The sequence below is a fragment of the Eupeodes corollae genome, chromosome 1 (genome assembly GCF_945859685.1).
Source record: "Eupeodes corollae chromosome 1, idEupCoro1.1, whole genome shotgun sequence".
In the NCBI taxonomy this organism is placed as follows: Eukaryota; Metazoa; Arthropoda; class Insecta; order Diptera; family Syrphidae; genus Eupeodes; species Eupeodes corollae.
Genome location: NC_079147.1, coordinates 184369303 through 184392736, shown reverse-complemented (window position 1 = coordinate 184392736; position 23434 = coordinate 184369303). Strand labels below are relative to the sequence as shown.

Below are 23434 nucleotides of genomic sequence, written 5' to 3'. Positions count from 1 at the left end.
GATTTGAAAATGCTAAAGAAAAACCAAAAACAGTGTTAAGCCGAAACATATCCCTTAACAATAATTACTATGATGATTTTGCAAAGTACAAATCTTTATCTTCTACTTACTTAATTAAGGTAACATGCGTCTCGAGCCAATTCAGTCCCTAGCTACATGTTTCCAGTTTTGGACGCCAAGTTATTTGTGGTCTTCTCCCACATGCGTGTGCCACCTGAGTAGCGGTCATCCTCTACTGCGCCGTCCCTTGGGATTCGATTCGAAGAGTTTCTATTCTGGAGTCCATATAAGCCATCTAAGTCATTGGACTTTTATTCTTTTAACCAATTTAGTGTCGCTGTACAGTCCGTACAGTTCCTCGTTGTATTTTTTTCTCCACTCCTCCAACCAAAGAATTTTTCTTCGAAGTATCCTAAGAAGCTCTCATCTTTCTTTGAAAGTATCCTCAGCACCATAAAAGAGAATTGGGAGTGTCTTATAGATGATGATTTTAGATGCTCAAGAGAGGACATTATTACTCAATTGCCTTCTAAGACCAAAGAAGCAGTGAGTTATTTTTCGTTTGGTTGAAGGATCGCATGACAGTGCATAGCCTTGCCTAAAACTTTGTTTGACTAGTTGAGATCTTTTCTGACCTTGAGCAGCGTGCATTCTCGACCGTCAATCTGCACAAACGTATAAGTTTGACAGGGATACCAAAACTGCTCTGTAGAGCTCTTCCCTATAATTGCTGTCATACGCGGCTTTAAAATTAATAAAGAGATGGTGGGTATTGATTTAAAGTTCCTTGGTTTTTTTACAAGATCTGCCATAATGTGAGTATTAGGTCAATGATAGACTTTTCTGGTCTGAAGCCACAACGATATGGACCTATCAGGTTGTTAACGGAGGCTTCACACATTCTCATAAAATGGCAGAAAATTTCTTATATGCAATTTTCAGGAGAATGATGCCTCTATAGTTGGCGCAATTTAGAGGGTCTAAGGTATAGAGGTTTAATTCGAACTAAAGCTATCAAATATCCTAGAAAAAGTATAATTTGATTGCTACCTACGTTATACCCTGTTGGCCAGTGTTGTAAAAGTGCGATAGAGAGTAGCCTTTTTAGTCATTAACAATGAAACAAACCAAAACTATTATTTAACTGTTTTCCAATGAAAGGTTTCCATATTATTTCAAAGAGGTATTCACAATTAGTCACCAAGATTTTTTGTTACGTTAAGATTTTTTTCTTTTCACTGTTCATGGATTTTGATAAACTGTCACTAAAAGAGTTTAACTAAATAATGAAATAAAGAGGACTAATTCCAAACCATCAATTAAGATTGAAATAATCGAATTACTGATGGGGTAGAAAAGGCATTTGAAGAAAAACAAGTATGCTCGACTACATCTTAGATGTTACTCAAGTCTTTGACAAAGTTAAGCATTTTGGACTTGATTACAAACTGCTTCTTAACCTTCTGAAGTACTAAAATCTTATATACTTTAGAATACGGCACCACCAAACTAAAGAAAATAGAAACTGGGGTACCGCAAGGAAGTGTCCTGGACTAACCTTGTATCTCTATATAAAAGGGATATTCCAGTAGAGCCCTACACTATCGTTGTCAGCTTTGCTAATGATACTGTTATATTGGTAACCAGAGATCCATGGCTAGTTTACGGACAAATTGCAAAATGCAGTCGAGTGAAAGTAAAAAATGTAATTTAATTTCTTTTAAAAATCACTAATTTTTTGCAATATCAAAATTTATTTCAATTAATTTTAATTAAACAAAATTTTAATTCCCTCAAACAAAACTAAGAGCTAATGAATATCGAAAATAAAATAAAAAAAAAATTCTTCAAATATTTTACTCAGCTTCCGTTGTTACTGGAATTTCATTAATCCAATTGGGAAATTCCATTAGTTCAGGAAACATTAAAACTGCCCAACTTTGTGAAAAAATAAAAATTGTTATTATCGATGCAATAGATGGCCCTATTCCAGCTAAAATCTAAAAAAAAATAAATTTAGATAATTTAATTTGTATGTTTCCCAAGAACAACAACAAAAATCCTACCAGATCTTTGTTCCTGATGTTAGCAAAAATTGAAACTAATGCATTTGGTGCTGTTGCTGATGGCATTAAAAATGCCATACTTCCTGCCATGCCAACTGGCAACATAAAATATAATGGATGTCTTTCTGATTCAACAGCCTGTTTATTAAACATTAAGTGGTATCAATTTTTGATTATACGCTCATATAAAAATATGGTATTAATGTTTTCTTACCAATCGAAGAATTCCTGGTGCAATAACACTCATAACTGATGAACTTACAGTTATATTTGTGAACATTTCCATAAGCACAATTGAAATTAACAAACTTAAAGGACATGGAAGATTTTTTAAGTTCGAAAGTGAATCACCCAGCAGTTCTGTCAATCCACTTGCGTGACATGCTTCAGCTAATGCTCCTCCACAACCTTTTTACGGAAGTTTGAAAAAATATGATATCAAAAGAATAAGGGTTTTAAATTGTGGTTTGGATTAATTTTAAAATTTCCTTTTAAATGGCAATGCGGAACTATTGAATAGTAAGTCTAAATATTGTAAAGCCCTTAAATTCTTACCAATGAAAAAGACTACTTCCCAAGGAAGAATTGAATTAACGTATTTCCAGGTTAATATTCCAGGTGTTTTTCCAACTGAGTTAACTATAATTATGTTTAGAAAAAAATGTTAATATTTTAAATGTAAACAATTAATTAGTAATTACCATCCCAACATTTAAGAAATGTGAAATTCGCTGGCAAACTAAATATCAGGTATATAACAACGGTGGCCACAGATGCGTTCAAAATTTCTCTGAAAGAAAATAAATTAATACAAATATTAAATTGAAGTTTGTTTTATTTTAAACTATTTTTGAGTTTGAATAAGTTTATATTTCCAAGATTTTTGATAATTTTCTCAGATAGTCTTCTCATCTAAAAATCAAATTGGCTTTGCATTTTTTTTTTTCAGTCTTTTTGAGATATGCGTTAGAGAACTCTTGCAAAATATTATGACACAAATTTTGTTCTTAACATTTTTGACAGCAAAAGTAAGAAATTTATGTGAGAAACTTTGTTTATATTTCTGAGAATACGGAAATCTCTGAGATCTTAAAAATATAAACTGTGCAATAACATATATCAAGCTCTTTATGAGTTTGAGTTGAAAAACTGTCAAAGAAAAACACATACAAGGTTCATGTTTTGTACGTCTTTTGAGGAAGAAATGTCCTCTACTTTTAAGCGTAATAATAAACATTTTGCACAGCAATTAAAAGTTATTTTGACATCTGTCAAAAAGTGAAAGGTTAATTTTTTTCTACACCTTTAAAGATGTGAGAAGACTGAACTTAGAACTTTGAATTTCAAAGCACTTAAAAATTTTATTAAATTTAAACACTTACTTTCCGCTAACCAAACTTGACCATCCGGTTATAAATTCAGGTTGCCTAAAGAAAATAAAAAAAATCATAGATATAATAAGTGTTCCCACAGTACATTGTTCCATCGAAGGAGATCCGATTTCTTCATATTTATCATTAGCCATTTGTTGAGCAGCCATTTTTTGGTCATCGCTAAATTGCAATGCTTTTGCTTCTGGGCTATTGGATCTTTTAAAAATAAATAAATATAGTTTTAAATACGTACTTAAAAAAAAAAACATTTTTTTTAATTTACCTAAAAAGTCCCATGTATGTAAACTCCATCATCAAATACATCAATCCTATGTAAACAACCGTCGGTGGAAATGCATATTTTAAATAATATGCAAAGTCAATGTCATCCCGATTATTCGGAAATTTACTAGAAATATATGTAGAAGCATAGATTTAGTTATAAGTTTGTTATATTTCTGACAGGTGAAACTTACGCTTCATAGATTTTAAGGAACACATAATTTGTTGAAGTTCCCGTTAAATTACCCGCTCCACCCATTGAAGAGGCATAAGCTATACTTAAGTAAAAACAAATTGCTATCTTGGAGGGTCTCTTTCTAAAAATAAACAAACAGAACATTCTTTAAGATCTGACAGACTTATCAGAAACCTCTCAGCGAGAACATACGCAGTTTTTGGGATATCGGGGTTATTATCTTCATAAAGTTCACACATTCCTTGCTACAAATAAAAATGGATTGAATATATACATATTAAGTAGTGGCTCATATATTTAAGACTGTATTCCCCCCAAAACTGTCAAAGTCAAACTGAAAACAACTGAAGTTGAATCCAAAAACTGTCAAAATTTATGCAAAAAGATGATATTGGAGTAAAATTTTTAGTTCTAGGAAATAAACAAACAACAAATCCTAACAAAGCTACGTGACTGAGTTTTTGAAAGACATAGCTTTACTAGAAATTGCATGGAATTTTTAGACGGTTTCATTTGGACATTTTATCTATTAGCCGTGTTCTCTTCACTTGAAGAAGGATTGATCCAAATTTGGTTAAAACTTCGGTATAAAGTAAATTTACGAAATAGATCCTCCTTAAATTCTAAGTTCAGAAAATATACATAAGTCAATAATATTTTGCAAAATTATTGAAACATTCATGCAAACCAAAAGTTTTATAAGAATCGGATATCAGAAAAAAGCTGTGCATACTTCAGAACCTTCGACAAATGTCAGTGTTTTGGTGCGAAATTTCTTTGATTTAGAACCGAAAGTTTTGTAGTAGTAGAGTAGCTCCAATTTAAAATAATTTTTAACTTACACTTGACAGTTGTTCCAAAATGGCTTTCGTCAATGGATACATCAGAGTTACAGAAGCAGCATTTGGTACAAACATGGAAAGGGATGCAGTTAACACAATCAAAATCAGATGTAACCTGCAACAATTAACCCCCCGACAAAAATATTAGTAACCCAATATTTCTTAAAATATTTACATTATTCAACCTTACTTTCTTGGACTTGACCCAACAAATTTAATTACGATGACTGCCCATCGAGTGTGCAACTTTGTATATTCCATTGCTAAAGCTATCATAATAGTGATAACGAACATTACCAAAGTTTCTTTAAAATACATAGAACATGTTTTATCAGAAGTCTGTTTATGAAAAAAAATTATTTAAATATCAGAAACTTATTTAATTAAAATATTCCTACTACCATAATATTCATCAGTGGAAATGCAACAACTGGGAACATTGAAGTAATAGCAAAGGGATATATTTTTGTTAACCAACCAATAAACATAGCAATGATGACGTACATGCATCGATATGGCTAAAATAAAAATAGAAACATTAAAGATTCAATGTCTTTAAACGTTTTCCTACATGTATTTGTAATATTTATACCTGGGTATCATTGGTTAACATTGCTATCAAAAAACATATTGGCATAATAATTATGACAATTCCTTCCCAATGGAAGAAAAGGCATTGTTTTAGTCCAACTTGTCCATCCTGAGATGCTCTAAAAACATTAAAATATAGAAAAGATTAAACCAATTAATAATAGACCTTAAACGACTGTCTTTAACTTACTCCATTCTTTATAAAACGTTTATTTTCTTAGAATAATCAATTCAGAATAAATACAATTTGACGTTAATTTCAAAAGTCAATTGTTTTTGTTCATAATCTTAAGATAGTTTTTAAATATACACGTTGTAGGGTTTTTTGATATTTCAAATAAAAAGAACCATTCGGTTTTATTGTCCAATGAAATATTGCCAAAATATTAAAAATGTCATGTCGCCCGAAGATGGCTCTATCGCCCGCCCGAAAATTTTTTCAGAAGGAATTGCTACAAAGCCCAAAATCAATGTCATATTGCCCAAATCAATTTTAAAATATCATATCGTTCAAATTACTAATTGACCTATCCCAAAAGAAGTCATATGCCTCAACATTTGGTCATTCTGACAATATTACCTTACTTTACTTAAATTGGCGCTACAGCGCATTGTGCTCCTGAGCCTCAAGTAATAACTTTCGCCAGCTTACTCGATCTCTACCTTGCTGCCTTCAGTTTCGAATAACAAGTTAAACGCTAGAGGAGAGTCTTCCGTCAATAGAAACGATCATTGGGGGACCTCCAAGTATCTGTGCTAGGGAATCTGGTGCTACTCAACACCATGTTTTTTCTCTGCTAGGAAGTCGATAAGCCTGAGTCCGATTTCAGATGTGATGTCGGGTAGTCTATGTCGTCTTCCGATTGACCTACCAAAGATATGTACCTTCTTTACCAATTTTGGCGTTAAAATCTTCCAAGTGATGAAAACTCTGAAACTTCTGTGCCTATATGACAGTCAAGGTAGTGCGTATGCAAAAGGTTCTTAAAATCACATTCCTTAAATGCAAAGAAACCTTGCATACACCCAACATTGCACCTACCTCAAATCCTATAGTGAGCCCAAGTAAGGGGGCAGCATGCTCCCAATACATTACTCACTGTTAATACGCGTCTCTAATCCTAACCACCAAATATAAAAAATTATGCAATTCCTAAATTTGGGCGTTACATTTTATTTGGGCTTTGTGACGTTTTCTTAAGTGAAATTTTGTACAAAGTTTCTCTTTTCGACCTTATGTATGTTATTTCATGATTTTGGTTATATGACCTGAATTCCAATCTTGCCATTTAATCTTTCTATCACACCAGGTTTTTGTAATACACCATTCTAAAAATTCTAAAGACAATCAAAAACGTGTTTTTGAAGGCTTAGGGTGTATTCATAAACGCAGAAAATCTGCGTTAGTACAATTGCATTTCTTTTCTCATGCATTTGTGAACGCACTCCTAATGCAGAATGTCTGCAGTAAACGAAAAACGCTTACTTAGTCCGATTTGAGTTCATAAACGTCAGAGAAAAAACAATAATTTCAATTATTTTTACCAAAAAATTAACAAAGTATTTGCCATTACTTACATTCTTTACGAGCCAGTGCCGCTTCGTCCGTCCCGCTCTTTCTGCAGCCAAACAAATTCAGCTGCACAATCTGCCCGACGCTGACGACAGTCTGATGTTTATTAACGGTAGGTACTGCTGTTCGATCGAAAATCCGAAGGAAAAAAAACTAGTTCATGAATTTAGATAGCTTCAAAAAGCCTAACGTCTTGTTTCGAATTATAAATGGTTATATCTCAAAATCTTAGCGTGATAGATTGATTTATTTATTTATAATTCATTAAATACTTACACACAAAAATTCTTAATATATGTATAATTAAAATCTATAAACTTAAACTAGACTGTTGAAAAATATAAATTTGGAACTTATACTTTTTATAATATTATCATTTCGTGAATTGATTTAGGGGTCTATGCACACAATAGTTTGATCTGCTAAAATTAGTATTCAAAGGTTTCTGCAGTCTTATATTCAAACTAAAACTAAAGTTTAAACTACCAAGAACTGATGGTGATGAAATTTGTCCTTTTATTATTCCAACAATAAAACAATAAAACAAAACTGCAATCACATCCTAAGATTTGTCAAAGAAGGATGATTTATCAGAGAAAGTATTTGTGAATAAGGCGGTAATGTTTGAATACGGAAGGGATCGTAGACAAAATAGCAAACATCTTTTCTGAATGGCTTCGAGTCTTGTGACGTGTACGGCGTATTAAGGTGACAATACTGTGCAAGCATATTCCAGGACTGGTCTTACAAATGAAACAAAAAGCATATGGATCACGAAAATCACGGAAATTTTTTTAATATATCCCAGAACTCTATTTGCTTTTTTAACTATGAAGTTGATATGTTCATTAAATGTTAGTTTAGAATCTAAGACAACACCCAAGTCAGAATATACATATAATCTTCTTAAAACACAGGAATCAAACATGTAACTAAATACGATTGGAACTTTTGTACGCGTAAAACTCATATTTTTACATTTGTCAACATTATAAACAAGACGATTATAATTGCACCATTCCCTGAATAATATTAAGTCTTCTTGCAAGAGAAGACAGTTAGATGTAGAGTTCATTTTTTTTTATTTTAATATCTTCAGCATATATTAGGAAAGACGAATTTTGTATATTAGAAAACCAAGTCATTTATAAATAAAAAAAATTAATTAGGATCAAGGTGACTACCCTGTGGGACACCAGAATTCACAACGAATGAACTTGAACACTCATTACGAAATTTAACTGTATAACGTCTATCTTGTAAATATGAGGAGATCTAGTTTCTGAAACAGTCGTTAAAACCTTGCTGTGATAGTTTTAAAAATAAATTTGTATGGCACAATTTGTCAAAGGCCTTGCTGAAATCATATAAGATACAATCTACTTGTTCACGTTTTTCAAAAACATCTAAACAAAAGGACTCAAAGTTAAACAGATTAGTAACAGTTGAACGCTTTTTAACAAAAACTAAAGTGAAAAGAAAGGACGCTACCTACGATTGACTTAAACAAATTAGGTTTCACAGATAGTTTAGCTATAGGTCGGTAGTTCATTATTTTGTTTTTAGGACCTTTTTTTGCACTGGTATTATGAAGGAGCTCTTCCAGAAAAAAGAAACAGCGAGTTACTTAAAGACGTGTTGAAAAGAACACATAACGGGTGTGCTAAATACGCAGCACATTTCTTTAAAATGGATGTTGGTACACGGTCGGGACCAGGACTAAAAAATTCGAAATTGATAGAATTTAAGTGGGCGTAATTTATAACAGTGGTAGATGTGTTAGGAAAACTAATAGGATTACAATCTGCAAAAACAACTTTGAAGTAGTTTGCAAACATGTTCGATATTATTCTCGGCTCATTCCTATTTGATGTCGGATCAGTCATTAAGTTAGGGTACCCACATGTTTTCTTCTTACGATTAACGAATTTGCAAAAACTATCAGGACTATTTTTAAGGTTTAATTAAATTTTCCGAATGTAGTCTTTATATAGGATGTTAGAGAAGTTAGTGAAAAGTCATCATCACCATCATCAGTTCCTGTTTGATAATACTTTATCCAATCTTTATTCCTTTTTTTTTAAGTTTTTAACGTGAGAATCAAACCATGGTGGAACAATCGAGTTATTTCGAGTCTTTTTAAAATAGAATCGTTTTGTAGAAACAGTCAAAAAGAGTTAAATACAAAATTGTACACATATGGTCAATATTTAAGTTACAAAATAAGTGATCCCAATTGATCGTACATAATAAGTTACTCGTAAAAAGGTTTTCAAAATTACACCTACTAAAGTTAAATTCTAGTTTGTTGTTATTAGATACCATATGAGGTGAACCCATGTTTAAATTAAGTGATATGTCTAATGCAGGATAATGGGAATCTTCGTCCGCAATTTTGACAGCAGAAAAAATCACAGCTGCTTCAGAGCATATGGTTTCGGAGAAAAATACCAGATCGAGTGTTTTTCCAAAAATTCATTTGAAGATGACGCGTTTATTGAAACGTAGAACTAAGTGTCGTCAATTTGAATCCAATTGAGATTGGGTAAATTAAAATCACAAACAACCAGTACTTCGTCTTCAGGCTCCAAAAAGATATAAATACTTTCTATATAGTTGTTTAGTTTTTCAAAAACCTCATTCTTGGAGCTTGGAGGTATAATTGCTGATACAATAAATAAATGTCCTGTTTCCATTTTAATTTGTAAGCATAGTATTTCGATGTCTGTTGATCGAACGTCGTCAATCAGGTAACCAGTTTCGAATACTTAATGGTTATATCTCAAAATCTTAGCGTGAAAGATTGATTTTCAAGTCGGATTCCAACCAAAACCTTAGAAGAAGTATAATTTGTTTACCAGCCTAATAACTCGGCTGAGATCAACTTGGTGCATTCTAAAGAACTCAAGTGGTTTAAAAGAACAGATTTGATCAATGACTACCAATTCTGGTAAATAGTCGCTGTTTTATACAACCGCAAAACTTACCCATTCTCAACGTCAATAGCTATCTATACTGATGGCTCAAAATGGACACAGGTATAGGGGCAGGCTTCTATTCTGAATCTCTCAAGTTGACCGCCAAAAAGTTGTCAAAAAGAATAACTATCAAGGCCGATGAAAGGTGGAACCTGTGGCACTACAAGAAAGATCTGGCGCTGTTTTAGCAAACAAATAGTGGAAAGAATTATGCAGCTACACAAGGGATCACTTCGATCTCTTGTAAGGATATTCACCGGATATAATCTATTAGGTTATCATATTAAAAAGATGAGAATCAGTTCAGATGATCTATGCAGAGGATGCGGTGACGAGGAGGTGCATGAAGACACTCCGCCCTTGCTGTGTCACTGTCCCGCACTCTCCCATCAAAGGAAGAAACTGCTTGGCAACTATTTCTTCGGGAATTTAGAAGAACTCTCTAGTACGCCAGGTACTAATATTCTGAACTTCATCAAAGCCTCTAAATGGATTGACTAACTGAACAAATAGGTTTTTCTTATTAGCTTGAGTAGCAATACTCACGGGTATCACAATGGATCTGTATTGATCTAAGTGTGACGGTAAAGACATCAACTGCTAGCCCCTCAACCTAACCTAACCTACACGTTCCCAAACGAAAAATTATAGATAAGATAAGAATAAGATAAGGCTTAAAAATACTAAGAAGAAACAAAATAATCTATATCTATAAAACCGATTAAGAGTGTTTTAACTAACAACACTTTGAGGATATTCTATATCTTGAATTACTAATTGCTCTCAATAATATTAAACGATTTCGAGATAAGATTAAATAGATTTTATTAGACCAAACATCCACTATTAAATTTAATTTTTCCGTCTTGTTGCAAAACCTACGCCTTACTTAATCAGCTTCAGACAAGAGTAGGTAGATTTTGTTTTATAAAATCTGATCTGCAATGTTTGTAAACGTAATAAGTCTCCGTAGGTTGTTAAGAACTGATATCCAAAAGGTCTTACGTTCTTTAAACTTCTTTTAGTGCGAATTATTTAAAGGAGTGGGATAGTTGCTGATGCAGTTGTTAATACTTTGTTAACTGAAATATTTCATCCATTTTAGTTAGATATATACTTTGGAAGCAAAAAATCATAAATTTTTGAAATTTGTCTAAAACCACAAAAAATCTTTAAATAAATACAAACTATGAAAACTTAAATCTTAAAATAAACACAAACACAAAATTATAAATATAATCAACAAATTGATAGCAATAATCCTCTCATATTTCATAGTCTTTAATCATTTCGAATTTTAAACCTAATGATGACATCATCATCGCATCTTGAACACCAAAAGAACAAAGTATCTAGCATAACCCTCTGTTGACCCTTCCATACCTACTTTAAATTAAGTCATCATCTTAAATTGACTTATCATCAAAATCACCTAAAAATGTTTGATACTTTTCGTTGTATTCTAATTATAAAAATGTAAGATACTCGTTCTCCCTTTTATCTTTACATACACCTAAATAGAAATTTAACTAATTTAATCATTTATATTCGAACCTAAACAAATATTGGCCCCAAAAATGTAATAAAATTATCATATTTGAAATAAAATTTCTTAATAGATTTTCATTCAAGAAAGAAGAAAAAGCATCCAGAAGCCAGTAGGTAAGGTTAGGTATTCCGTACCGCTTCGAACCAAATTATTTGTCGTTGACGGTGTCGTCATCCTACACAAGCCATCTACATCCACATCCATTGGCCAACAATTTTTGTTCTTCTCAACTTAATTCAACTTGGTGATAATTTATGTTTCCGGGGTTGGTATGTTGATTGTTGTCTTTTGGAAATTGGACACTTTCTTGTGATGTTTTGTTTTTGTTCTTGTGTTTAAATGAAACGAATGGTCTTAATTAATTCCACCCACCTAAGGCTTATATAGCATCACTTATAAAACCATCAGTCATTGTGAATGGTCTCCTTTAACATGTTTTCTTCAAATACATTGTAACACGCAGAGTCTTTTAAGCCTTCTTAAAACCCATGCGTCGCGTCGTCCATTCAATTAGAATAAACTATGTCAACCGAAGTGGAAAAGAGAGTTAGTCATGGGTTTTTATAGGATGGAAGGTAAGATATATATTTTAGAAGCCTTTCTTATCTTAATTTTTAATACTTTCTGTGGTATGGCCTCAAACATTGTGAGAATATAATTAATATGTGTGTTTTTCGCATGGTTTATAAGTATAAAATTTGTTATCTTCTGAAGCTATTAGAACTCTTTTTTAGATCCAGATCAGGAATTACTAATATTGCTAAATATCAACACCACACACACAACACCTTAATAATTGTTTAGAAAAAAATGTACCTTTAAAGAAATCAAGAAACACAAACTTTAGTCACCCTTGGTACACGAAATAATTGCGTTTACTGCGTAACAAAAGAAAGGCATGGAAAACTTTTCTCAAAACTCTGTATCCATAATCAACTTCTCTTTGTATGTTAAACTTTTTAACGAATTTAAGTCTCTTTTTAATTTGTTATATGCTATTTACTTTACTGATATGGGCACCTCTTTGAAAGAGAATTCTGAAAAATGTTGAAAACTTGTAAACTTAAAGAAAAAATCAGATGGCTTTCCAGTTAACCTCACTTACAAGAACCTTTCATTAGACACAACTGTTGATATCTGTAACGCTTTCGCAACAAATTTCCGTGAATCATTTGTAAATAGCCCTGAAGAAGTTGATGAAGTATACTTTCATAATCTTCGAACCTTTTTGCAAACTAGTATCCCTATTCTACAGAGTACGGTCCTTGATCTTTTATCCGCGTTGAATGATGACTGCTCAGCCGGTCCCGATGGTATACCCCCGATTGTATTTAAAGAGTGTAGTAATGCTTTAGTTGAACTCCTTACATTCTTATTCAAACTTTCTCTAATAAGAGGCAAATTTCCCAGTGTATGGAAGAAGCCATTTCTAACACTACTAACACATTTCAAGAAAGGTAACATTGTGGATATAACAAACTACAGGCCCATTGCAAAGCTTTCTTGAATTCCTAAATTGTTTGAACAAGTTGTTTGTAAAAGTGTAGCATTTTTTAGTAAAAATCTCATTTGCTAACAGCAACATGATTTTGTGAGAAAAAGGTCAACCCTTACAAATCTCCTCACATTCTTAAACATATATTCAAACGCTTTAGAACAAGGTTATGAAGTTGACTGTGTATACACTGACTTTTTTAAAGATTTTGATTAACTTAGCCACGGAATTATTTTATTTAAACTTAATGCTCCTGGTTCTCCACTATTTTTCTTAGCTTGGATCAAATCATACCTTGAAAACAGGTCCTATGAGGTAAAATTTAGAAATTGTCATTCTGAACCTTTTGTTGTTAAATCTGGTGTTCCCCAGGGAAGCCATCTTGGTCCTTTTCTATTCATCCTGTCTATTAACGATATATCGTCATATCTACGCTCAAGTAGAGTTCTTATTTTTGCTGATTACATGAACATTTTTAACATAATAAAATCCACCCAAGATCGTATCCTTTTACAAGCCGACATTGAAAGTTTCTCATTTTGGTGTGGCAAAAATAGCCTTACCCTCAACTCTTAAAAATGCCAGACGATAACTTTTACTTAAAAACAAATCGGCAGTGTATTTGATTATTGTATATCACAGCAAATACTCTGTCGCGTAAAAACCCATGACAAATACCTGAAAGATCGGAGGCAGTACAGCCTTAGCACCAATAAGGTAATTGGTGATGTTATGTTTTATCTTAACGAAAAGTGAAACAATTTTTTACACATTTTTTTAAGGGTTCGGCATCATGCTCTCTTATCGAAAATGCGTTTTTTTTTAGATAAATCTCTTCTGTGTTCAATTTTGAATTAACTTTCGGACCATTCTGAAAACCATGAGAGAAATGCTGGTGTGCCGCAGAACTTTGTTTTGTCTCCGACACTTTTTTTTTTATTTTTATGTCTCTCTCCTGCAACTTCAAATCCAAAAAAATTGCTTTCCTGAAAATGGTATACTCCAAACTTTTCATATTCTTTTTCAAACTCACGTTCCTCCTCTTCGCATGTGAAACGATAAAATATGATAAGCTCTTTAAATTTCGGCCTAAACAGTATTGTGCAATGTACTTTGAAAAATTAATGCTGTCTTTCATAATTAAAGCGGAATTCATCCCCTTGCAAATATGAGTGGCTCTTAAAATAAATTAGGTGGGCAACAAATCCATTGATAGTTAAGGCTCAGTGACTTACAACTATCAACCAATTCTGTTGTGCGGCTCGTGTCTGGGATGAAGGGGGCCTACAGTATTCTACAATACCTTCCATTTAACAGTTTAACCGTTATACTTACGTTTCTGGGAATGGTCCTCAGCTCACCCTTAATTCAAAACTTTGGCCCCACTGTAAGGTACATGTATTCCTTCTTTGGCCGTACTACACGAATGTGGTGGAATTCCTTTCTTTTCTATCTTTGTTTAAGAATTCAAAACAATGTCTCTGGCATATTTTAAAGGAATTTAAAAATCAACACATATTAACATTTTACACATTGACGTCCATAAGACCATAACATATACATATTCGTATTACAGTTAGGATGCAAATAATCTAAAGATCAATTAAAAGCGAAAGAAAAGTTGAAAAGTGCCTTCTATACCTTAAAGTAGGTTAATTTGTGCGAATGACTTGTATGCTGTGTATGTTTTTTTTTTTTTTGTGTTTAATGAATTTAAATACTTTTCGTGAAGTAACACTCCAGATCTAATGATTAAGCATACAATTGTATAAAAGTGTGTACTTTTTGGAATAAGACAATATCAATGCTCAATATAAAAAAACTTTACTACAAAAATAAATGATAGAAATGAATCACTTGTCACTTAGTTCAAAAACGCCAAAATATAATTGGTAATCGGAAGACTTAGAGTGTAAATATCACCAACGCCAATGGAACTGGTTCATTAATGGAAATTTGCATAGTTTAACAAATTTAATTCGTTTCACTCAATCTCGAAGAAATCTTCAGAGAATATCCGAACCACCGCGCGCTGCGGCCGAAGTGCGCTCGAACGATGAGAAGATTGGAGAAGTTGACTCTTTTCATTATAAACATCATGTGGATGGGTTCTTGGTTGTTTTCGTCGTCGTCGACGAGAGCCGCTCGGCCGCTGGCTGCCTCCGGCCGTTATTACATACCATTCCAACTTCATATACAAGATACCTTACTCGTACCTACATATTTATATATGTACTCCTATTGACAACATTGTATGAAGAGATTGTATTGAGGCTGTTTTTATACATATACGAACAAAACATATACATCTATACAGATTGTGAATTTCATGTTGGAAGTTAATAAATTAAAAATAAATAAAAATAACACATTTTATGTATGGTCCTAGAAGAGGCATATAATATACCTGCAGTAGAAAGAGCTAAGACCGATAATTTATTATTCAGCAATTTGACAAATTCTTAAATTTATTACACAAAATAAGCATATTTTTAGATACATTTGTGTAAGTAATTTATTTTTGTTGTTGTGTACAATGACCATCAAAGTTATACAAAAATGGGTCTGTTATAAAAAGTGTCAGTATCAATTAAAATTTATGCCAACGACTTATGGGTGTTTAACCTACTTTTGCGTTTTACCAAAGCACCATGACATAACAATAAACTTAAGTCCATTGTCCAACATGGTTTCATATCTGAAGTGATGATTGAAGTATTGAAAGGTGTGATGATGGTTTTAGAAATATGATAAATGTTTATGCGAAAGAATTCTTGAGGTGTAAAATAGGCATTAGCCTTTGAATTTCACTAAGTTGTTAAAACTCTGCAACAAACTTTAAAACAATTTTATCGTTAAGAGTTCTTAAAATTGGCATTAACCTTAGAAACTATTATGTTTTTTCTGTAAGGCTTCTTAAGCCTGATATTTTTTATCATTTTACCTGCTATAATGTATAATTAACTAAAATGCAGAACATCTTTGACCTGAACCGAAAAAGAGTATCTTTTTAAAAGCTGACAATCAGTGAATGCTTTTTGATAGTCATATTTGACATAGAGCTTGATCTATAGACAGGCTTCTCTGCCTGTGCCTTGTTCCTACCTGAGGTAGGATTTTAAGTATCAAAACGTCAAAATCAAAAGTCTCTATAGGACAGAAAGTCAGACAAATAATACACTGATAACCAAAAGTGGAAAACCTTTTAAAAAATTTAAAAAAAAATGACAAACAATTTCACAAAAATGGAATTGGAGAAACTTGAAAGAAAAATTTTAATCAAAATCACTCTTTAAACATACATGACATATTTGACATGTTCCTTTTTAGTTTTTCCATCTATCGGTACCCGAATCGAAATGTTGGCTTTATTTTCGTCCTCAAAATTCAGGTTCTCTGAGGTTCAAAGAGATTGAAATGAGGATCACTTACTGTTAAAATGTTGCTCCTCATTTGAATTGGACAAAATACGATGTATAGGTTCAAATGAAGACGACAGCAAAAAGCCTCAAATGAACCTTTTCCATCTTGACCATTACTTTTTTTTTGTTCAATTCTCTCTCTATTTTTTTCTCTTTCTCTAATACCACTTTATTATACTCTCTCTCACTATATTTCTTTTCTCTATCTTTCTCTTTTTCTTTCCTAGTTGCTTTTGCTCTTTCTGTCTCACTCTCTTTCATTTTTTTTATTAGGAAGCTAATACAATTTATATTTCAATTTTATTATTTGTTTATTCAATAAGTAAAGAAGTTTTTAATAACATTAGTGATTAATTTTTAAAGTAATACAAACAGTAAAAATATTGGTTCTTAATCTTAATTTTCTTCGTCGAAATTGTTTTCTTCGTCGCCGTTATCATCATTGTCGTCGTCATTGTGACCATCTTTGTTTATGTCACGGTTATTATCGCCATTGCCATCTTCTTTTTTTTGAGAACAGGTATACGACCAGGTAGGCTTATTAAGTTTGAAAGAAGGGCAATATTTTTTTTTTCTATGTTGATAAACCTTCATTTAGGACGAAATCAGGTCCACAAAATATGCGTAGAAAAACGGAAAGAATCCTAAAGATTCATGTAATATGAAATGAGGACGATTTTCTCGTTAGAGAAAATGAGGAGAAACGATCCTTTTGAGCATCAGAATAGGGCCAACATTTTTACTCGGGTACCGAAAGCTGTAAGGAAGATAAGGGGAACATAGTAGTAGAACCGCAGTTCAGAATATGGAAAGACCACTTCTAAAAATTATATAACGGCGATTACGAATCGAATTCGCTGTAAGGGAAATAAAACAACTCAACCGACTCAGATCACCAATTTTACTTACCCAACCTCGACGAAGTGAAGTTAGCTGACGGCATTACTGCCGAATTATTCAAAGCAGCACGCAAACTTGGTTCGGAGCATACACCAACTCATCTGCAAAATATGGTCGAAAGAAAGCATGCCTGATGAGTGGAATATCAGCATAGTTTGCCCAATACACAAGAAAGGAGAAACTTTAAAGTACGCCAACTACAATGGCATCAGTCTCCTGAACTTTTCATTTAAGATCCTTTCTCTCGTATTATTAAAAGTTGGAAGCCTTATCAGTGTGGCTATAGAGCAGGAATGTCCACCATTGACCAAATATTTCGCATTACGCAGATCTTGGAAAAAACCAAGAAACGTCAAACCTATACCCACCATCTCTTTATCGATTTTAAAGCTGCGTATGACAGCATCTATATGAAAGAGCCCTAAAGAGCAAAGTCTAGTTTTGACATCCCTGTCTTACTTATCCGTTTGTGCAAAATGACGATGGAGAATGCACGCTGCTCTATCAAGGTCGGAAAAGATCTCACCGATTCATTTTTGACATCAAATGCATCGGTGAGATGTTAGGTTTTAGACGAGTCAATGCACTGTCATGCGACTTCTTCAACATCGTTTTGGAAAGAAATTGGTTAATGAGGCAAGACCAAATATATGCTGTCATCAAAAAAGGACATTGAACGACGACGTCTTGAACAAAACATCACCATGGACAGCTATAGCTTTGAGGTAGTTGAGGACTTTGTCTACGAAGGCACCTCTATTAATCCACTTAACTGAGGCCTGGACCCTTTCAAAGAAGGAAAAGAGTGTGGCTTCGTCTTGTAGATCGAATGGACATCAACGTAGAGGAAGGCCGTGACTTTGTTCAAAAGGACGGTCTCTGAGTATTCAGATAGTTCTGAGTAAAACGCTGAATCAAATATATTTCATAAAAAATTCTTAAAACTGAAATTTTTGTTTTCTAAGAGCTGTACCCGTGGCATGATGGTAAGTGCGTTGGACTGTCCACGCCAGAGGCCTTGGGTTCAATCCCTGCTGTGCCATCTAAAGTGTTTTTCACGGGTACTGCCTCTTGCGAGGAATAGACAAATTTCTCAAATAAACCGTTTGGATTCGGCTTAAAACTGTAGGTCCCCTCCATCCCTGAAAACATTACTCGCACATACCTATGGTTGAGCCTTGTAAGTCACTAGGTCCTAGTTATCAACGAATTTATTTGTTTATTTATTAAGAGCTGAAAATTTTTAAAAGGCCGAATGAGTCCAAACAGATTTCAATACTGAGTTATTTCCATTTAGTCAGAGTTATTTCATATTAGCCAGTACATTCTTCTTCATAGCTCTTCTCTTTACTTTTTGATGTGCTCTTTTCGTTTAAGCTGTGCATCCAGAGTATTTGGCAGTATAGGAGAGAGGAACCACCGTACTGTTTATAGAATCGGAACATTATGTCGGCTTTGTTTAGTTTGATGCTTCATTTTTTTCCCAAACATTTTGTAATTCTTCTGTAGCCTTGGAATTGATCTGTCTTGCGCCAATATTGCAGTGTTATCGGCAAAGGTCTCCATGATAGTATTGGTGTCCACTTGACAATTCCTTCTTCTATTTTTTGTAGTTCCGAGTAATTTTGGTGTACCGTAATTTAAAGAATCGGTTGGTTTTATATATAAGATCTCAATATTTTGTAGTTCTGCCTGGGAGAGTTCAGTTCCAAGTGCCAAACCAAAGTCTTGAGAAACATCTACAAATACAATATACAGGCGATAATGCTTGTTTTACTTCGAGTGCCATTTCCATTACATCCGTTGTTCGATGTCCTTGAAATGTTTATTTTGAAATCCAAACTGATTCTTCGAAATGTATCTTTTTTCTTCTATTATTTTTCTGAGACTTTTCAGTAGCAGTTTTTCGAAAACTTGAGCCATGAATGTTGGTGACTTACTTTGCCTACTTAACGACGAAAATAGCAACAAGCTACTAATTTGTTACGTTTCATCATTTTATCTCATTTCTATTTGATGATTGAAAAGAGGTAAGGAAGTGAGACAAACGTCTATCAATCAGACGGTTTAAACTTTCAGTAAAAGTTTTTGAAAAAATGTCTATAATATATTTATTTTATAAACAGTTTGACTTGTTGAAATCCATATAATTTTATTTCAAATACAGAAAATCGGATAATTAAAAAATATATAAAGAATATATATATAGATTATTTCTGTTGTTAAGATTTCTTAACAAGCCAAGGCCAATCAAGTTAGTTGCGGCTTAACTTTATATTTTCATAAATCATTTTTCATTGAATGACATCATATAGAAGTTGCTACTGCTCTATTTTTATATGCATATAAAAAGTCAAATCCCTAGGGCAATCATGTCCATTTCATATATACTTGAAACAAAAATGTATATGTATAATCAAACTCTTTACGAAGTGACAAATAGCTTCAAGGTGGTTTTTTATGGTTTCTCCCGGTTTTTGAATTTCTTCGTATTAATATCCCCCATTTACCACCATATAAGTTATGGCTACATCGATTCTTATTCAATTATTATTGACAACAAAAGATCGCAATGGAACTCTTTCAAATAGTGGAACTATGGTTTTTTGCACGCCATCGCTGCCGAGCCGGGCGGCGATCGTTAAGCACACACATCTCGATAAGTTAGGTACCTATGAAAAAAGCCTGCAGCTATAACATAGACTCACTCATGATGTTTCTCAGTCATAAAGTACCCAAATCGGCCGCTGCCAGTTGCCAACCTAGTTCACACCATCATCAGGTGAATGAAAATCATAGGCATAACACAGTTAAGTAAACATTTATTGACACTTCTAAGTTCCAAAAAATAAACAGTTTTTACACGCAATCTTTAACTTTGAAGCCTCCTGTTGAGAAAACACAGAAGTTTTTGGGAGTTTGGGGAATGTTGGCAGCCAATTTACTTCCACAATTTCTACATTAGAAGTAGAGAAACAAAAGTGTTGATTCGAACTAATTTTCCGTATATGGACATAGCTATCTAGCAAAGGGTGTTTTTTTAAGACTTGTAATTTTGAAGAGGAAATAAAACGCATATAATTCTATTTAAAACGTACGTGTGTCACCAATAACTCGCCGAATATTTTCTTCTAAGACGTCACTCGTCTCATTCTTACCTACGTAGACATGCGACTTGGAAGCCACAAAGACGCGAGATAATGTGCTGTTTCGTTGGCTATATGTAACCGAACCATTATTTTCTTAATAATTTTGGTCGATTTGCAAGCGTTGTCCAAGAATAACTTAGTAATAAATAAGTGACAGCTGTCAAAAAGACCACCTCCGATAAAAAAAACACCCGCTATATCAAATCTATTTAACACAACATACTGTAAGAAATTGTATAAATAATCAATTCGATCAGCAGCGTTGCGAATTTTATACCTGACCTAGTAAGAAGAACTGCTACTTTATTTACTTACCTGACAGTAGCTGTGTAGCTTCATATATGTAGACATATCTAAAATGATTGCAAAAAGTAACGTACAAAATAATTGCATAATAATAAGTGGAAAAATCGTATAGAAAATCCAATTAAAATGCATTGAAGTTCTGGTCCAGTTTTGGAGAAGTAAATTTGCTGACTTTATGAGTTTTATTTTAAGTGGATTTATGCGTAGCGTACAAATATATACAGGTTGTAGTAAAGTTGATTATTTATGCTAAGGTGGTAACTAATTGAACGCAAAATTGTCATAGTGTATATTTCATATAGTTTAGTTTTTGTAGACATATTTTTTTTATTTTTTGACAGCAATTAGATGACATATACTGTACAACATACATATATAGTAGGTTCGAGTTGACTGGACCATAATTACTAGTGCAATTTTCCAATGTCTAAATTTTAGTTGCAACAGACATGACAAGTTGGTAAATGTTTAAAATAAGTTGTTAAGTGGCATTCTGATAGTGGGAACTAGGATGAGACCCCTACTATATATAAAAGCGAATCGAAAGCTTGACAAATATGAAATGAAATATGATCGCAAACAAGTGTCTAAATGTCAATGTGTGACAGTTTACTCATATGTCCATATTATATTGTCAAATAACGTGAAATGTAGACTTCAAATACTGTCTACACTTTTAAACGGGTTAAATTTTGTATACCTCATCATTTCGTCACAATCCCAAGTAATATTTAAAAAATGAAGAGAGTGAGGAAGACCCTAAATTACATTTTAAATGAGTAGAAGTATGATAAAGTGATGTGAAAACTGTTTTTTTTTATTGTTGGGGTTTTTTGAGCATAGAACTGAGCTCTCAAATAAAGATCTCTGTTTTTTTTGTTGCTCAGAGATATCAGAGCGCTTCATTGAAGAGGGGACATTTTTTACTCTCTTGTTGTATCTTTCCTGATATAAAAAAAGGAAATTTTTGAGTAACCAAACAACCTGTTAAGATCGAACATTAATTTTAGCACAGTGAGCAGTCTGCCTAAAAGGTGACATAATGAATTTGCATTACTTTTCTTACTCCAACCCCATCTACCAATCGTATTCAAAACTTCAACTAGTTTACATTTTGAGTTGGTATTATCTTTTCCACACTAAAAATGCCTAAACTCAATTTCAATCTCTAATCTTTTCAAATTAAGGTCTAAATTAATGTTTTTTCAGGAAATAAATAAAGCTATATTCCTGTGCCAAAAAAAGAACAAACGATTCAATTTTAAATTATTATACGAAGTTACGCCTATAGTTCGATAGGAACGAAGGTATTTTTATACAAGAATAAACAGCTCATGAACTTCAAATGGTGGACAACTTGAACGATGAAGATAACAAAATTCTGATAGCGCGATTAAATGTGCGATCGTAAATTAATTTGCGTGCTTGCGCTGCACGGAAAACTGTTTTAATTAACACAAACTTCTACCAAAGAATAAATTAAGCTAAAGAAAAACATAAAAAGAAGAAGCATCCTCCAATAAACTATATTTCCCTTTTTAACCATATTATAATCACATTGAGAGAACCCATTGCTCCATGCCCATGCCCCAAACCCCATGATCATGAATCTGAATTGGACTGGACGATGACGTTTAAGTTCCAATTAAATGGATGCACACCAAAAGGAACATACCCAAACCCAGCGTAACACATTCACACCACGTTTAACAGCGAATTCGAAGCGAACAAAACTAAAACCAAAAGGTCCAAACGGTTCCGAATAGAGTGTTAACTGGAAATTGCAGTTTGATTGATAAAATTTTAAGATAAGAAGACCGATGTTCTCTGTAAAAGTCTGATGTGAATGTGCATTGGTCTGCCTTGAACTTGTATATCTTTTAAGGAAAAGAAATTCAAGTTACGTTTCTATAGTTTTGAGGGAAACTAAATCACTAGCCACTACGATCCTGTACTCGTACTTTTATTAGGTGGGTCTGTCTCTGTGAAAGGTGATGGTGGTGGAAATAAATCTTCATCTTCATTGAATGAGATCAAATAAAGAAATATTTTTATCTGGGTTCTTCTCTTGGTTAAATGAACAGACGCGCACTGTTGATAAGTGTGAAATAAAAAAGAAATCAGGCATAACACAAGGTTGACATTTGGGGCCCATCTTGTTAGGTTTTTATTAGTTTTTTCTTTAATCAATTTTAATTAACAATAATTTTTTTATCAAGCTTGTCTTAAAAAAAAAGTTTGTGTACCAATCTCTGTATTTTGTTTAATTTCAGTTAATGTAGTGGAAGCTCTACAAGAATTCTGGCAAATGAAGCAAGCTCGTGGAGCTGATTTGAAAAATGGTGCTCTTGTTATTTATGAATCGGTACCATCAAATAGTCAGCCGTATGTTTGTTATGTAACCCTGCCTGGTGGAAGTTGTTTTGGAAGTTTTCAAGTAAGAATAGTTAAAGACGAAAATAAAATTTCAAACCTTTTATTAAATTCTTTGTTTTATTTTGTTTTCTAGAACTGCCCAACTAAAGCTGAAGCCCGTCGAAGTTCAGCGAAAATCGCTTTGATGAATTCGGTATTTAATGAACATCCATCGCGAAGAATAAGCGATGAATTCATTGAAAAAGCTGTACAAGAAGCTAGAGCATCATTTAAAGGCGATGCTCAAGAAGGCGATGGTCCTGATACTGGCATTGGTGCCTTTAGGTAAGTCACACA

The 23434-nt window shown here is 33.1% G+C and overlaps 2 protein-coding genes across 6 annotated transcripts in view; one reads left to right on the top strand and one right to left on the bottom strand.

Moving 5' to 3' along the window:
- The window catches only part of LOC129939521 (protein limb expression 1 homolog), a 187249-nt gene that overhangs the window by 162694 nt on the left and 1121 nt on the right, over positions 1-23434 (top strand). For all 4 annotated transcript variants that reach the window (XM_056047559.1, XM_056047562.1, XM_056047563.1 and 1 more), the window contains exons 3-4: positions 22996-23159; positions 23232-23422. In XM_056047559.1, the coding sequence (XP_055903534.1) occupies positions 22996-23159; positions 23232-23422 (355 nt within the window). The remainder of the gene's footprint in view (positions 1-22995; positions 23160-23231; positions 23423-23434) is intronic.
- Positions 1719-5640, bottom strand: LOC129939520 (protein I'm not dead yet-like). 2 transcript variants are annotated; one of them, XM_056047557.1, is made up of 14 exons: positions 5541-5640; positions 5352-5469; positions 5161-5277; positions 4950-5098; positions 4760-4874; positions 4110-4162; positions 3916-4038; positions 3723-3848; positions 3449-3655; positions 2768-2856; positions 2622-2705; positions 2281-2474; positions 2067-2204; positions 1719-2000 (listed from the first exon to the last, which is right to left on the bottom strand). In XM_056047557.1, the coding sequence occupies exons 1-14, from the start codon at positions 5543-5545 to the stop codon at positions 1857-1859; spliced, it is 1662 nt and encodes a 553-aa protein (XP_055903532.1). In that variant the 5' UTR covers positions 5546-5640; the 3' UTR covers positions 1719-1856. The 2 variants fall into 2 exon arrangements, with proteins under 2 accessions (XP_055903532.1, XP_055903533.1); XM_056047558.1 differs by lacking the exon at positions 5541-5640 and having other exon boundaries at positions 5331-5469.